Consider the following 17,485-nt stretch of genomic DNA (forward strand, 5'->3'; position numbering starts at 1 on the left):
ACTTATGTACATTTGGTGCCATCAGAAACATTGAAACCGTATGCCGACTTTTCAGGAAACTTTTTACTCTCTCACCTCGCTACGTTCCAGATTATAAAAGTTTCAAAGGGCTTGTTGAGAGGTTTAAAAGGGTCCCTTCGATGCCGGTTCCAGTCCAAAAAAGGCGGGGTTGCCCCCACCTCTCGGCGGAAACCGTTGAGAAGGTCAGGGTCTTTTTGAGGGCCTTTGAAGATAACAAGAAGCTAATTCCAACATCAGAAATAGCCAGGGTCTTACAAGTTATTAAAATCAACCACTGTAACGGCTGTAGCCACCAGCAACTGACTGGACCAGAAGCTCCTGGGCCGAATAATCTGCTGCCTCGCCGCTCGCCAGCCAGCGCGAAGCCCCGATCTGTCACCGCTAAGCCTCTGGTTTGGTCAGTGACTCAGTAGCTCTCGCAGAGCTGAGGAAGACTCAAGTCGCATCACTTCGGGAGCTGAAGAGCACAATTCAAGGCTTTGCCGACAGTCTGGACGCTGAAGATGAAAACGGGCTGTGAGGCACCTCCGGACACGTGCCGAAACGGTGCATCAAAAGAAGGGGCAGATGTGTGGAATAGGTTTGAGTGACGGTGATATCGTTTTTATATATTCAAATGTCCAACAATTGCGGATGAAATGATATGCAAATTTCCTCAGAAAACATTGTTATTATGTGCATTATGACCTTTTACTTTTTGACATTTTTAGTGAAACACCCTGTATACCCAAAATTAAAAACTCAACGGATTTCGTCCACTTCATTTTGGTGGTGCCCCCATTTTCAGTTTTTTTTTCTTTTTATTTTTTTTTTAGTCAGTATCTTAACTCTTAGCCACGACCACATTTACCATTTGTAAGCAAGTATATATGAATGTGCTATGTGTATATATGTTGTGGACGCTGAGTAATGAGTACTTACCAGGAACGTTATCAGGTAAGCAAATCGTTGTCAGTCCGACGAACTTGACCCTGGCGTCTAAAGGGTCTGTCCTTGACACTTCAGGCTTGTCAAGGGCACCAAAGTCCTTCCAGGGACACCACAAACCTGCCAGGGGCACCTACGGCCTTGTAGGGGCGCCACAGGCCCGCCAGGGGCACCACAGGCCTGCCAGGAAGCAGGGGCACCGCAGGTCTAGCAAGTATACACGACAGGCCTGTCAGGGGCACAACGGGCCTGTTGGGCCCATGAGCACCCCTAGGGGCAGGGGCACCAGTCCTTCCAGGGGCACCGCAGGCCTGTGAGGGGCACCAGCGGCCTAGCAGGGGCACCAGTCAACACAGGCCTGCCAGGGGCACCACAGGCCTGCCAGGGGCACCAGAGGCCTGCCAGGGGCACCAGAGGCCTGCCAGGGGCACCAGAGGCCTGCCAGGAGCACCACCGACCTCGCAGGGGTAACTTGGGCCTGTCAAGGCACAGGGGCACCACGGGCCTGTCGAGAGGCACTTCAGGCTTTTCAGGGGCACCATAGTCCTCTCCGGGCGCAGGGGTAGCAGGGGCACCAGAGGCCTGCCAGGGGCACTGCAGGCCTAGCAAGGGCACCACTGGTCTATCAGGGGCACCACGAGCCGCCTGTCATAGCCAGGCATCTCAAGCTTATCAAGGCCCAGGGGCACCACAGGTCTGTGAGGGGCACCAGCGACCTAGCAGGGGCACCAGTCAACACAGGTCTGCCAGGGGCGCCACAGACCTGCCAGGGGCACCACAGACCTGCCAGGGGCACCAGAGGTCTGCTAGGGGCACCACCGGCCTCGCAGGGGCACCTTGGGCCTGTCAGGGTCACCACGGGTCTGCCGAGGGGCACTTCAGACTTTTCATGGGCCATGACCCATGTGACCCCCCCCTTGGATCCGCCCCTGTAGCCGATAACTCGAGAACCAATAGGCGCAGCTAAACGCGAGGGGAAGCAAACGAAAGAACGCGACGAGACGCTCCGAAAGCACAGTGATGCAAATGGGGTTCACGAGTGGCCATAAATACGAAAAAGGCCCAAAATTCAAGTTCACTTAATCGAATAAATCGTAATATGGTCAGTCAGGCAAATGTTTGGGGTGTCTGAAAAAGTATGATTTTAATGTTTTTGTCAAAACCGGCCTCGTGTAGGATTGTCAGAAGTCGAGACATTTTCGATGTCGTAAAATGACTGTCAGGTACTTGAAATTCAAGTGCCGCTAGCGTGCGTTCATGTCATACAAACTGCAAAAATTATACATGAAAATGATCCCCGAAACCTGCTGCTTCTAATACCATGTCATAAAAAGCCGCATCTATTTTGGTTTGGCGGTGAGCTTTGGCGGTGAGCTTTGTAATCATGTTGCAACCGCAGTTTTTTACCAAAAATATTTGCTTTCGATTCACCTACAGCACTTCACACAATGTGTGCCCGTTAGTGCACCATATCATAACATTCCCTAATCATTTCTGAGTCGCATCGTGAAAGAATTAAGGCGCTAGCACAGGGCTGACCGGCGCTACAGAAGTTTTCGTCCGGCACGGTCGGGTGCCGCGGCGCAGCGGGCAACTTGCGAGTGTCTGACCGTCATTTTACGACCTAGAAAATGTCACAACTTTTGACGATTATACACAAGGCCGGTTTTGACAAAAACATGAAAACCATGTGATTTCAGATGCCCCAAACATTTGTCTACTCGGTCATATCCCAATTAACTCGATTTGGTAAACTTGACTTTTGGGTATTTATGGCCACTCGTGAACCCCATTTGCATCACTGTGGAAAGAGTACTTGAAAGATGAATTTCTAGGTTACAGGTCTGGTTAAGGTTAGACCAAACACCCGAAATTGGGTTTTCAGTAGCATGGACTCTAGAACCTCGTACCTACTGAGTGTCCTCTTCATAAGCTCTATCAAGACTGTACATAATCCTTCATATAAGTGCTACACGAGCATTAGATCTATGTAGGGGTCAATCAAGCATAGGTCAGGGTAAAGGCCAGTCAGGTCAATCCGGTAAGAGCACATCCCCGAAAAGCAAAGTTGGCATTCGCAGCACATGGGGCATGTTTTATGGGAACTTTTAGGCTTAGAACACGTTGGTGACATTCATTTAGCCATACAAGTACATGTTTGCTAAAAAAAGATCAATTTAAGAAATACATGTATCATGGTCGTGAGGTAGTCACGAAAGATTGCCAAGATTCAGTTCAAGATTTTGGAAAATGTAGAACGATAATCAGAAAAAGAAAATATCCATTTGATTCTTCACATATGAAAATATCCATTTGATTGTCTGGACAGCGAGTTGCGTTGGCGAGGCCGGAAATAGTGGCGATTTCAGGACGGCAAGAATGGACCTCCATTGGAATGATTCTTTCACAAACCGTGCGCGGTCTTTACCCGGAATTTAACATTTACATATTATTGGGCTGGCCGCCCATTAGTGGTCAGGCTCGAAGAACACAGGAAGGCCACCATCCGAGGAAAATCACTGAAATCCGGTGTGGCAGAGCATGCATGGTCTGAAGGAGATCACAGACCTGCTTGGGATGATACCACCATCATCGACAAGGAGCCACACTGGAAAATCAGAAAGATCAAGGAAGCCGCACACATAGCCCTGGCCAACAATCTTATCAGCAGGCCAAGCGTTGACATCAGCCCAATATGGCTCCCGCTACTAAGGAAATCACTAAACGATCCGGGGGATAAATGACACCAAAATCTCAGCTCCGTAACGATTACTGTCTCGATAGTGGAGTGGTTGGAACCGTGGCCTATCACGGGGAGACCACGCTTATCACGGGGAGAACCCAAGTGCGATTCCCGCTGACCACAGGAACTTTCCAAAGACATGACGCCTACGGCGAAACGCCACCAACAAGGTCCTTCTAGCCCGAGCCAGGTAGGGGGGGGGGGCGAAACGGACCCCCTTGTCCTTTTCCGTAGATATATCCTAAACGGCTGCAGACATCGCCACCAAACTTGAAGGACCGCTTCGGACATCAATTTTACACATTGTGACCAAATTTTCCAGTACCATTATAGGTTGGCGACAAATGACGTCAGAGTGGAGTCATGTTCTGCCATTTTCGACCAAAAAAAAGGGTTTCGCGGGAAGAGTTGTCAGGCCTACAGCTTTGAAGATACAGAAAAATATTCAAACATAAAAGGTGTAGAATTGGCAGGGCTATAAAACTGCTATCTCGGATTTCTTGAAATATCTGGATTTTAACCTCCAATATCAACAAAGTATTTTTCTGATATAATAGCAAAACAAAAAACCCAAAAAAGTCCTTTTGAAGCAAAACGAACTATAATACTTTAATTTTGACGTTTTACAAAGGTCTGCAAAGCGGCCAAATTAACATCCTAATGGGGTTAGTTGACCGATGGGGTGGGGCAATTCGGCCGGTGCTAGTTTGAGACCCGGATTTTATGTTACAGGCGAGTCAGCTTCACCGTCAGCAATGACGTGCATCCTATACGCATTTTTAGGTTGGCTTGGTGTCGGACTTATATTCGAACGACTTGGAATCAGCAGTGATTTTAACATTTTCGTGCGCAGCTCAGAATGCTATTTCTTGGCACACACCGCTCAATTATAATTCGCATAAATTTGCCATAAAATATTTTCACAGTAAACCTTATAATTGGTGAAGGGGCATTGTTTGAGAGAAACCTTTCATTTTAGTTGAGGAATTGTCGACTTAGTTTAGCCCTTTTTTTGGCAATCAAGGAAATAAAAAATAAGTCTCAAACGCTAACAACTCGTAACCTTCCCATGTCTGCAAACAAGTTGTCGATAGTTTTCGCGAACTGCAGATGCGACTATTAGCTTGATTTGAGCAAACCCTTGGCTTATAAGTCGTTTTGCACAGCGCAGTGTCTTAACCAGCCCCATAGAAGGCATGTGCCGCAACGCCATCGCCGGCGGCTGTGGACCCGCCATCCCGCATAGCGACTCTTAGCATGTACCGGCAAAGTTGCCCCGCATCGCCATTCTAAAAAATGTTGCCTATAAGGTCCTTACGGTTATACGGAAATAGATGAACTTGCTCTTGGAAACGCTGAACACCCCCCCCCCCCCCCAGAATGGCGCCATAATGTCGGAATTCGTCTGCGGCCCAAATACTACGTGCTTCACGATTTTTAAACGGAAGTAAAACTTACCATTTTCTAGTGAAATTCACGTTTTCTTGATTTTGAATGAAATTATCAGGGAGGGTTTTGAAAATGTGTTTACGGGTTAGCTCCACCAATGACAAATGAATATAGGCTAGAGTTATTTCATTCACTTGTGTTAGCAGTTCCACTTCCACTTGTGTACAGGTGGATTGGCAACTTTACACCACTAACCAAATTACCCCACCCTCCTAGCTACAAGAAGTAACTGGAGCTTCACATTGTTTCTCTCTGCTTAAACCTAGGACAAAAGATAACAAGACAGACACTACGAGTATAATAGCTTCTACAAATACGATAGGTAGGTAGGTATACTTACAGAAAAGAGCAATTCACTAGTGGCGAATGCGGCTGAAACTTGGCACCACAAGATTCGTCCATACAAATGCTTGAAGACTGATGCACAAGCAGCATAAGAAACCAGGTAAATGATGTAGAAAAATGATACATAGCAAATGCCTGGAAAAGAAACAGTAACAATCAGCAAATTAAATTGGACAGGATTAATTCAGCACCCATGCCCCTTATCACTGTATTGGAAAACATCTAGCAGGGACAGGACCTGGTAGGAAGGAACGAAATAGAAACCTGAGACCCCGATCCACATCAAGATGGCCCCTGGTTCACAGGTGTCCACGTCACTGCTCCAATGTCGGGTAACCCAGCGTTTGCGGGCATCCAGGTCACTAGTGCGACTCGGCATCACCCATCCAGTTGCAAGTGTTAAGATCTCACACTGCCTGGGATTGTGACTCAGAAGTCAGACTGACCTGCTTGCCTGCTTGTTTGCTTGTTCTGTTGTATTGGATAAGGCCCTTTTGGCGTATTGGTCTAATCAGACAATGTCAGATCCGGAAGGATATAAGAATTAGGGGCTGCCCATGGCGAAGTTCAGTTGGCCTTTATTTTTCCACATCCAGCAACTGTATACTGACACAATTTTGTTCTCTTCAGATCGAAGCAACACTATTTACCCATATTACCATGAAACAAGGAATAATACACTAAACCAACCATTTATTTGAGGATTCAAATCCGGATTAACGACCATGAGCCAACTGGTCCGGGCAGCCTACTGTTACGTGTTGTCAACTTCTGAATGTCGGGTAAGGAGAGGTAACTTCGTGAAAAAATACACATTAGAGATGTCAATCGGATACCAACTTTTTGGTATACCGATACCAAACCGATACCAACTTAGTACTTGGTATATCAATCGTTATGTGTTTGGTATTTTGTTGGTATCATAAACCCTCACTAATGTATAAGACTAAGAAATCGGTAAAAAGTTGGTATTTCACTCATTTTCCCAAGTTGGTTTGGTTTCGGTATTTTCCCGTGGTTTTGGTTGGTATTTGGTTTGGTATCGGTATTCCGATTTTCCGTAATTGACATCACTAATACACATCTTCCCCCAGAGCCAATATTTTGCGTTGGTATGCAAAGGCTGAAGCATGGATGAAATAATACTGGATTGGTGTCTTCGCAATTTTTGGAGACATTGAGCTCAGACCTGCCATCTAGCGGGAGAATTATCGTAAGTTAGGAGCAAGCGAGTGTACGCCGTTGCTTAGCATTGTGACACACAGGAGTGTGGTGTAGTAGGTATAGCTGAAGCATGTCTAGCACGACCAATTCATTGCACACGCCATGGTCCTTCTTCGTTCGTTTTATCGTCTGTGGATTTTTCGCAAATTGCATTGTAAAAAAGACGTTTTGGCTCCTAACTTCGTAGGTAGGGTCATAACTTCGTGAATTATCTTTCGATGATAGTAAACAAGCGTTTGTCTTGGGATGCCGTAAAAACGAGAAATTTTGCTGAATTTAGCCTCTTTCAATAGCCGTCAGCGCATCTCGCATGTTGTCTTCAGACAATAATGGATATACCGGGTGGGCCAGAAAAACGTTCCCAACTTTAAATCAATATTTCTCAGAAAGTGCTAGCGATACAACATTACAACTTCCTATGGTCAATGCGGCATATATTGTCAGTAAATGGTATAATTTTTATGTTATTCGGTCAATTACTTTTTAAACGGTTCATGTTTCTAGCATGCCATGTAAAAATTACTTTTTTGCTCAGATGTTTACTAAAAAATGCAAGTGAACGGGCCACTTCCATCTCGGCACCACGGCCTGCAGCCATGACTGCTACTGGCAACTATTCTCAATGATGGTTCAGGCCTCAGGGTGACACATTCCCTCTAGCTTTTTTCCTTATTCGGTCGATTTACTGATTGATCTTCTTGAAGGGAGGGCGATCAGTAAGTAACCCATGCACCGTGCCACTCCTGCTCGAAACAGGACTTGTTGAAACGAATGGCATCCATCGATAGGTCTTGAGCACGTGTGGCATTTTAATGCCACATTTTATGTGGCATTTTATGTGGAATTATTTGAGGAGGGTGCGTCTGTCCGTTACCGAGGTCCCGACTTGGTGCTGCTTTGCGTGGACTACAGGCCAGACCGTTGCACCTAGCGCGGTGAAATTTGCACAACTTATAGATCAAGGATGCGCGACGTGCCTTTGAGGGGTCTGGGCTCGATCGGATTGATAGGGGGCGCGTGGCGCGTGCTCAAAAAGTGCAAATTCGCGTCATAGACTTTACATGTATAAATCGGCGTGCCAAATCGGGCGAAAACGGCTATTTTTGGCCGACACGGGTCCGGTCCCGGTGCCATACATCGGTAATCGGGCGCCAGAACGACACGGGGACAACAGCATCGTGTAGATAATTGAGCGGGCTGTCGAATGGTGTATGATGCAGAGGATGGCACGTGCCACGTGCACCCGTGGCCACGCCATAGTCTGCTTCGCGGGTGTGCCAAAATGACCTAAAGTCCAAATTTCCGGTATGCAGGGTCATTTTCAACGGCACGTGGCACGTGGTTCTGGACTTTTCCGGCCACTTTGCGACATACCCATGGGTAGTGCACCGAATGGTGGTTGATCCGCACGGAGAAAATCGGGGGTCGTTTATATCGTTTTCGAGCAATCTGCCGCGGAACGCATTTTTTCATTTTCCCCATTGGCTTAACATGGTAATTTTCAAAGTCACGTGGCACGTGCACCAGATCGTTCCCGGAGTAGAGACCCATACCAGAATCTAGATCACCTGGCCCACTAGAAATCCTGAAAAAATCAGAATTTTTGGAACAGTTGTTTTCTCGAGCATCCAAGAATCCTTTACTACTCAGGTTGGTTCACTATGGAAATAAAGGCGCCGTAGTGACGTCATCAGAGGAACTCCTTCACGTTCAAATGAATGGGTCATTTGAATTGCTGATTTTGGCTCGATATAGTCCTATTTTTTAGTTTCAGCCCCATTTAGCGTAATGAGGCGAATTCATTGTTACGTTGGTACAACTTTTGATGGCACATAATCCTTGTTTTTTTTTTCTCCAGCTCGCTCGAAAGATGATGAAATTTGCATGCATGCCTATGGGTTAAGGGAGATTCTACCGCCGTGGTGACGTCACTGTAAAGGGATTCTGGAGTTCGTGAACGGGGGCTGCGAGCGGCAAGTTGTACTGATCTCAGGCAGCTTTCGCCATATTGTCAGGGAACTCAGATTTGTTTTTCAATAGAAAAACACAATTCTAACGAATAGTGTTTTAACATTTACGAAGTAGTTTTGGCACCTTCGTAACATGTTACGAAGCTGTCAGAGGTGGTTGCCACCTACTACGAATACCCTTACTGGTTGACCTGACCTGACCTGACCCGACCTGGCCTAAATGCATGAAGACATCATCTGTGATCAAAACTAACATGATATTCGTGATCAGCACCCCGAAAAACCCCATAGCAGCCACGCTTTACGACTTTCTAACAGGTCCCGATTTTCCCGACTTTTGGGTCATTGACCTGACCTGGAAGGTCAACCGATGACCTAGGACCTTAAAATTGGGTACCATCGGCTTCCTCTCGTCACGGGCAACACGCTCGTTTTTTCCGCGAAGCTCTAGCTCGATCAGGGGCGAAACGGCAAGGGGGGGTCCAACGGACCCCCCCCCCCCCCTTATACGTTCGCGGCTGGAAAAACACCAATACGGGCGAGGGTTAAGATGTGTTAGAGATAAAAGCATGAACTTGCCAGCATTTTATGTGGAATTTGGTGTTTATCATGCCCACTGAAAGAAAACTTTATGAAATTATATTTGTATATCATTTTTTTATTTTTTTCTTCCTGTCCCTTAGCATCACACATCCATCTCAAAATATGCATGTGTATGGAAAAGAGGAAGAGGATGATGAATGAATGGGTGGATTTGTAAGGAAACATGTGCAATACATGTGACAATACACCTATGCATTCATTTTCCCTGTACACCTACTAGTTTATGTTGTACACAAAGTTTTGGAGATGTTTCAATTTTGTGAAAATGTAGCATGATTTTCAAAACCATTTTTGAACCAAATCACTTCCATGAAAAAAAACATGTCATTTTGTCCTATAGTCGAGAACAAAACAGACTCAACTACCAAACTTAAGTTTTTATTTAGCCTTCTCAAATTAGGAACTTAATATGACTCAGTTTTTCCCATGCAACTGTCCCTTATCACCCCACTGTCCCTTAACACCCCGTTTTACCATAGCCGTAAAGCAGGCATCACTTTTTTTGCAACCAACAGCCGCCAAGGAGAGGCGCTTTACCTAGAGAATTGAGATCAGTTGGGCATACTGTGGTAGGGGAGAGAGGTCATATTGCGCCACCTTAAGGATATCGGCCTATTGCGGCTAAAGTTGACCAGCTGTCATGCTTGATGATATCTCAAATTGTACCACAGTTATTTTGGCATCAAATAACAACTCCCAATTTGCATCACACCCAGAAAAATTAACAAGTGAAAAGTTTTCCGACACACCTGCAAAGGGCGCATTTACGGACTCCCCCATCAAAAAGCGCCCATGCCTCTCATGTAAAAGCGCCCTATTAAAAACAACGGTTTGCCACATAACTAAGTAGCCTATTTGAACGTGTCAGCCCAATAACCATTTATGCTGTGAAGGCTAAGGTAATGGTAAGATGAGCGCTCTAATGATCAAAGTGTTCAATGAAATGTCTCCCAACCACCAGATGCCGTTTCTCTGGGTTGAAGAATAGGGCGCAAATAGAGTGGGCGCAATTACGAATGGAACACATTTTTCATGAGCTTCAAATATGGCGACGACAGCGAAGCCACGGTGGTGATAAACTTTCAAAACTACCATTAAACGAGCAATTAACAATGATTATTAGTTGAATCACTATCTCTAAGATAAACCATGACACTAGCAAAGGTCGAAAATAAGAAAATAGAGGAAATCACAAAAATGGTCTGGGAGAAAGCTGAGACACCTCACCTGCCCCCGTGGACCGGAATAAGAGCGAGTTATTGGTGGTGAAGTAAATGCACACATTCGAGTATTCGTTCGAATCGAATTTTGGGCAGGAGGAAGGTGTGGCGCATTTAAGAACATGGCGCAATATGACCTATCTCCCCTATCTCTGATTCATTTATGGAGACGTTTCTATGATTGGAAACATTTCCAATTTTGACAACTCATCTGTTCAAAAAATGGAAACGCTCATTCTAAATAGAAACGCTATAGTTCGTTTTTTTTTTTAGTTCGACCCTTAGTGTACCTAAACATCTTTTTGGAAACAGCACGAGAATTGCTAGCTGAATTACTGGGAAAACTGATTAGCACACTTTGTATTGGAGCTATGAACAAATATTTCAAAATAAGTTTCTAACACCGATGATATATTGTTACGTTAAACGCCGTACGATTTATTTATTAGTTCAGTTATATTTCCTGGCAAGTCCTCGATCCTTGTGGGGTTGGAAATACCGAACTGCGAGTCTGTGAAAAAGCAGCCAGGTAGAAATAATTTTGATACAATTGATCGTCTGCGAAATCATTGTGCGCCAACAAGGTTTCTCAGTAATTCAGCTACCAATTCTCGTGCTGTGTTAAAAGAGACGTTTATAGTGAGGGTCAAACTTAGAAAAACGAACTATAACATCTTCGCATGATTTTTTTTTTTTTTTTTGCAAAAGAGTGAATGATGAATGGATTTCATGTATGACCACTGATTCACTTTAAACAAGTGCTGATACACCAAGAGCACCTTGTCTTTTTGCACGGAAAGCTGTCGTATGCATTCATATTCACCACTTTAAAATGCTCCTGAATGGTACCATAAAATGGGGTGTTAAGCCTTAAGGGACAGTGGGGTGATAAGGGACAGTTGCGTGGGAAAAACTTTGAGTCATGTTAAGTTCCTAATTTGAGAAGGTTAAATAAAAACTTGAGTGTGGTAGTTGACACTGTTTTGTTCTTGACTATAGGACGAAATGGCATGGTTTTTCATGCAAGTGATTTGGTTCAAAAATGGTTTTGAAAATCATGCTACATTTTCACAAAACTGAGACATCTCCAAAACTCTGTGTGTGTGCCACATAAACTAGTAGGTGTACAGGTAAAATGAATGCATAGGTGTTTTGTCACATGTATTGCACATGTTTCTTGAAAAACTTATACAAATCCATCCATTCATTCATCATCCTCTTCCTCTTTTCCGGACACATGCATATTTTGAGGTGGATGTGGGGTGCTAATGGACAGGGAAGAAAAAATAAAAAAATAATATCTAAATGTAATTTCATAAAGTTTGCTTTCAATAGGCATGGAAAACATCAAATTCCACATAAAATGCTGGCAAGTTCATGCTTTCATCTCTAACACATCTTAAGTTGTACAACAAAGCACCTCAAAACTCAAGGGACTATCCCACCTTTAACATGGGGTTTGAGTTGAGATAGCCAAGTTTGCGGCGAGGTTCAGAAACCACTATCTATCTAGGTTGCAACCCCCGCGGCCTCTTGGCGTTGAAGAAATTCGTTCCCTTCATTTGAAAATGGGCCTTGTGCAAGGCCCTATCTTCAACATGGAGCGACCGTTAGTGTGACGTCACCTCGTTTAGTCATTCTGATTTAAATGGGTTTGTTCGTTGAAAAATCGCTTAAAACTTGGTCTGAACTTTGTTGTGGTACCTACAGAGTAAAAAGAATCAGCTTTATGACAGTAATGTGGCCTGGGGAAGGAGGTAATTTTGGGCTGTGACGTCACATATTTGAAAGTTTGTGTTTGGAATCAGTGGCGCAGCCAGGGGGGGGGGGGGTGAAAGGGGTGAGATCTCACCCCCGTCTCTTATCCTAGGGGCCCACCGTTGATTCGAACTGTAACGTTATGCAGCGGCGCAGCCTGACAATTTTTTATCATAACGTCAAGGCCCGTCATAGGACTGAAAAACAGTTTTCAGGCCTGTATAGCCCCCCCCCCCCTTAGGATTTATAGTCTCATTTTATGATTTAAGAGGGTACATCCAAGACCCGATTGAACTAATCCAAGGCCTAGGAGGGCCCGTTCCATGGCATGAGAGGGCCATTTCAGGCCTGAGAGGGCCCATTTCAGGTCTGTGAGGGCCCATTTTAGGCCTGAAGGGGCCCATTTCAGGCCTGAAGGGACCCATTTGAAGCTTGAGAGTGCCCATTTCAGGCCCTAGAGGGCCTGTTTGAGGCCTGAGAGGGGCCCATTTCAGGCTTGAGAGGGTCCATTTGATGCCTGTGAGGGCCCATTTCAGGCCTGAATGGGTCCATTTCAGGCCCTAGAGGGCATGTTTGAGACCTGAGAGGGGCCACTTCAAGCTTGAGAGGGCCCATTTCATGCCCTAGAGGGCCTGTTTGGGGCTAGAGGGCCCGTTTGAGGCCAGAGAGGGCCCGTTTGAGGGCTGAAAGGGGCCCATTTCAGGCACCATTTCAGACCTGGGAGGGCCCAGTTACGGTATGAGGGGGCCCTTTTTCGACATTTCCGGGCTGAGGGGGCCCATTTCAGGTCTGAGAGGGTCCATTTTTCAGGTCTGAGAGGGCTAATGTCAGGCCTGAGAGGGCCAATTTCAGGCCCTAGAGGACCTATTTGAGGCCTGAGAGGGGCCCATTTCAGGTCTGAGAGGGCTAATGTCAGGCCTGAGAGGGACCATTTCAGGCCTGAGAGGGCCCATTTCAGGCCTGAGAGGGGCCCATTTTAGGCATGAGGGGGCCCATTTCAAGCTTGAGAGGGCCCGTTTGAGGCCAGAGAGGGCCCGTTTGAGGGCTGAGAGGGGCCCATTTCAGGCATAAGAGGCACCATTTCAGACCTGAGAGGGCCCAGTTACGGTATGAGGGGGCCCTTTTCGACATGCTAGGAACCATTTCCGGGCTGAGGGGGCCCATTTCAGGTCTGAGAGGGCCAATTTCAGGTCTGAGAGGGCTAATGTCAGGCCTGAGAGGGCCAATTTCAGGCCCTAGAGGACCTAGTTGAGGCCTGAGAGGGGCCCATTTCAGATCTGAGAGGGCTAATGTCAGGCCTGAGAGGGTCCATTTCAGGCCCTAGAGGACCTATTTGAGGCCTGAGAGAGTCTACTTCCGGCCTAAGAAGGGCCCATTTCAGGTCTGAGAGGGCCCAGTTCAGGCCTGAGAAGACATCCCAGGAATGAAAGGATCATCCTATGTGTGGGAGGGTCCGTACTCCGTGCCTGGTCTGGGTCTGAGAGGGCCTACCGCAATCCTGATTGAGCTGATATCATGTTTTATATAGGTATGTATGTATGTATGTATGTATTGACGATCAAGAGCAATCCACAATCGGCGTGGCGATTACACTCCGAGTCCACTCCGAGCTGGTTGAAGATAACACAAGAGATACCTTCACAAGAAAACACACACTTACGAATACGAAGTACACAACGCGAACGCCGAACACGCACATACTTGGTGTAACCCGCACGAAGCCGCGTTCATAACTATACACACAGACTCGTTTGCCCTTCATAGTCCAAGAGTCATGAGGCTAGCTACGCCACTCTGGCTAGGCTTAAGCCCCTTTTTTACAGCACGGGCAAATCTGGCTGGAGGCAACTGCGTTAGCTCGAGGGGGAGAGTATTTAGGAGCGCCGCGGCACGGTAGGCGAATCTACGTTTTCCGGTCTCTAGTCGGGGTCGCGGTAAGTGGAAAAGGTGGTCTTGGCGAGTAGACACTAGACCTTGCTCGTGTTTTGGAATTTTTGGAAAATAGGGTCGCAATCTCCTCGGGTTCACCTCTCTGGATGGCCTTGTGCGCCGTGACAAGGGTATGGTATTCAGCCATTGTTTTAGGTGCCATCCAGCCGAGTTGGTCCCGGAGATGGGAGACATGATCAAATTTACGGCGACCGAAAATGACTCTAGCGGCAAAGTCAAGAATTTTCTGAATGCGATCGAAGTTCTTTTGGCTACCATTAACAAATACGGAGAGACAGTACTGGACCCGTGACATGACGAGAGCCACCACTAGTGTCTTGGTGACACCGTCGGGGAGATAGTGGCGGACATGGGAGAGGCCAATTAGGAGACCCGTGCACCGGCGACTGAGCTCGGACACATGCGCGTCCCAGGACAGGGTGCCGTCGAAGATAACGCCCCGGCTGCCCACCTGCTTGCATGGCACTAGTTTGGTGTCGCGAAAAGAAACTGTAAAAGCAGGTATGCTACTCAAATTTTGCCGACTGCCGCAAACCATGAGCTGAGTTTTAGCAGTGTTTACTTTTAGAGCATTTGCGCTGAACCAATGGTCGAGAGACGCCAGTGACGCTTCCAAGCGCGAGATGAGTCCCCTAAGGTCGTTTGGAGGGCCACTCACCAACAATTGAGTATCATCAGCGTACTGGAAGACTGCTGCATCCTCAGAATCAACTCACCACATGTATATTGATGGCCCAGTTCATGTCTAATGGGCCCATCTCAAGACTCAGAGATTTTATGCTTCAGGAAGCCTACCCCAAGCGTGAGGGGGCCCATAGAGGTTTTTGAGGCTCATGGAGGTCAGAACCGGCGGAACACCTTCAATTAAGGGGGGGGGGGGCACTGCCGACTTTTGGTCCCATTCTTTCCATGCAACGCCCATAGGGCTAATGTTAAAATGCAAAAATCAAAGGGGGCACGGTGCCCTCCCCGTTCCGCCGCCTATGACGGAGGTCCCGCAGTACGATATGTCAGCCTCTGAGAAAGCCATGCAGGGCCCTGCCAAGCCGACATCTGGAAATCTTCTCCTCAGGCCTGTGCCTGCCTCACCGCCCGGCCCGACCCCGACGTCTAGGGGTTTGACGCCTAGGTATTTATCAGGACCCCACACCGGTCCATGATGTCTCCAAACTGACACTTGAGGCTCCTGCACCGGCTTTTGAGGTGCCCACCGACCTCTAATACCACCACGCAGGCCTCAAAAGACCATGTCGATTGTCGATATCTAAACCCCGAAGTCTTGGAAGGCCTGTGCTCGTATAGTCTATGCAGCTTCTTGAGGGCTTAACGTGGGCTTGTAAATAGCCCAAACTGGCCCAAGCCTAGCTCGACCGCGCCCCGCAGAGCAGGGACCCAGGCCTCCCAGTTTTACGCCCCTGAGGGGTGTTTGAATATTTCCTTCTAACCTGACTCCAGGGTCACGTAGCGACAAGTGCGGCGGTAGGCGGCTTTCTAAAGAGCGTCGAAAATCATGGAGAAATTACTTCAGTCATATTGCAGTTCAGACCAAAGCACACGTCATCATGTTCATCGAAAGAAAAGTTTCGCCTACTTCGACACTCGAGGACATAAAAAGCTATAGCGCGCTGAAAGTGGGTTCGATAGCTCTCTAACTCGTGCAATCAGCCATGGGGGGGGGGGGGGTATCGGCCAAACCCGATCATAATTTAAGACGGCTAGAAAGACGAGAAAAGCAACGGATAGCTATAGGATGCTTCAGAATAGTAGAGGTCATTTTTCGATTAGGTCATCGCTGAGGTCATTGAAGATGAAATTATGATAAAATTATGATCAACACAAAGACAAGATTACGACGAAAAAATTCTTGTTTTCATATTTTTCACAAATAACCGTATAACTCGTGAACCAAAGAGCTAGAGCTTTGCGGAACAACTCATTCGATAGGCCTTTCAAAACGCTTTCGCTTTTAAGATTTGACCTCAATGCCTCATGTCAATGGCTTGGCAACAGAGCAGAGGGTAAAACCGGCAAAATCATCTAAATAGTCGCATTTTACCCAAGCAGTTTTGCTAAGAATTTTCGCAAGGACTTTGGTGAGAAAAACTATGAGACATTTACTTTGTCATCATTCTCTTGTTAACATGCATGGAATGAGCTACCTATAATTTCACATAACAGGTTCAACTTCAAAATGTGACCGCATATCAAGGTCATGCCCTTACTTGAGAAGTTCATGATGGTCATCAACCGATCCGTATGGATGATTAACACCTTCAAGACAATGTCGTAACTCTACCTCGTCTCCATCAAAAGTAATAGTCGAAAAACTGACGTTGAGCTTTTTTAAAAGCCTTTTGACCTAGCCCGACCCTTTGAGTTGCCGCTGGCCATCAATTGCACGCTGTCCATCAAATATGGGCAGAATGGTCGTGTTTCTGTAAATATGCTGTTGTTTTTTACGTGCCTCTTCAGATCAAGAGATATTTGTCCTTTTCCCCGATTTGACTGGTAATGATGACAATGATCTGGGCCCTGTTTCACCGGTGATAGCAGCACGCTACTATCAAATTGCGCGAGCTGACGTAATGTGATGACGTCATACTGCTGACGTAAGGGGCAATTCTGGCGCACGATTGCCGCAATATTGTTTTACGTCATCAACTAAATGTTCGAAGTTTACGTCCAAATTTTCCTTAAACCCAACTTCTTTTAAATACATCATCTTAGAAAAATATATATCAAAAGTAAATAAACTATCATGACTGCATAAATTCTTACTTTTAGGCTCATACGTCACTTAATGTCGCGGCCAAGGTCGCGGCCATCGTGCGCTGGAACTGCCCATCACGTCAACAGTATGGCGTCATGACATGACGTCAGCTCGCGAAACGTGATAGCGGCGTGCTGCTATCACCGGTGAAACAGGGCCCTGACCTTTCGTTGTTGGTAAGGGCCCCCATTTGGTTGAGGGGGGCCCACTTTGCTGGGGGGCCCATCGCGAACGTCTCTCACCCCCGTCACCAGAGTTCTGGCTGCGCCACTGTTTGGAATATGGGAAGCCTAAGATGTTTAATGAAAAATAAATGCCAGACCCGTGTTCCTGAGCGCCACTGGCGGTCCCAGGGGGGGGGGGGCCACGGGGGCCATGGCCCCCCCCCTTTGGTGCTGAAAGGTGGGGCCATACTATCTTTTGGCCCAACCTTTCAAATCGAACAAAAGTCCTAGAAAAGCTTTTTGTATGTTTCATTTTCTTTCTTGAGCCATCAAAGGACGTG

At 46.7% G+C, this 17,485-nt stretch overlaps 1 protein-coding gene across 1 annotated transcript in view; it reads right to left on the reverse strand.

Moving 5' to 3' along the window:
* LOC122367369 (TM2 domain-containing protein CG11103-like) overlaps nt 1–17,485 on the reverse strand; it is a 72,655-nt gene that overhangs the window by 47,849 nt on the left and 7,321 nt on the right. Inside the window, exon 2 of the mRNA XM_043344450.1 lies at nt 5,481–5,620. Within this exon, the coding sequence (XP_043200385.1) occupies nt 5,481–5,611 (131 nt within the window). The 5' untranslated portion in view covers nt 5,612–5,620. The remainder of the gene's footprint in view (nt 1–5,480; nt 5,621–17,485) is intronic.

This window comes from Amphibalanus amphitrite, unplaced genomic scaffold, assembly GCF_019059575.1.
Source record: "Amphibalanus amphitrite isolate SeventyFive unplaced genomic scaffold, NRLGWU_Aamphi_draft 000000F_arrow, whole genome shotgun sequence".
Classification (NCBI taxonomy): Eukaryota; Metazoa; Arthropoda; class Thecostraca; order Balanomorpha; family Balanidae; genus Amphibalanus; species Amphibalanus amphitrite.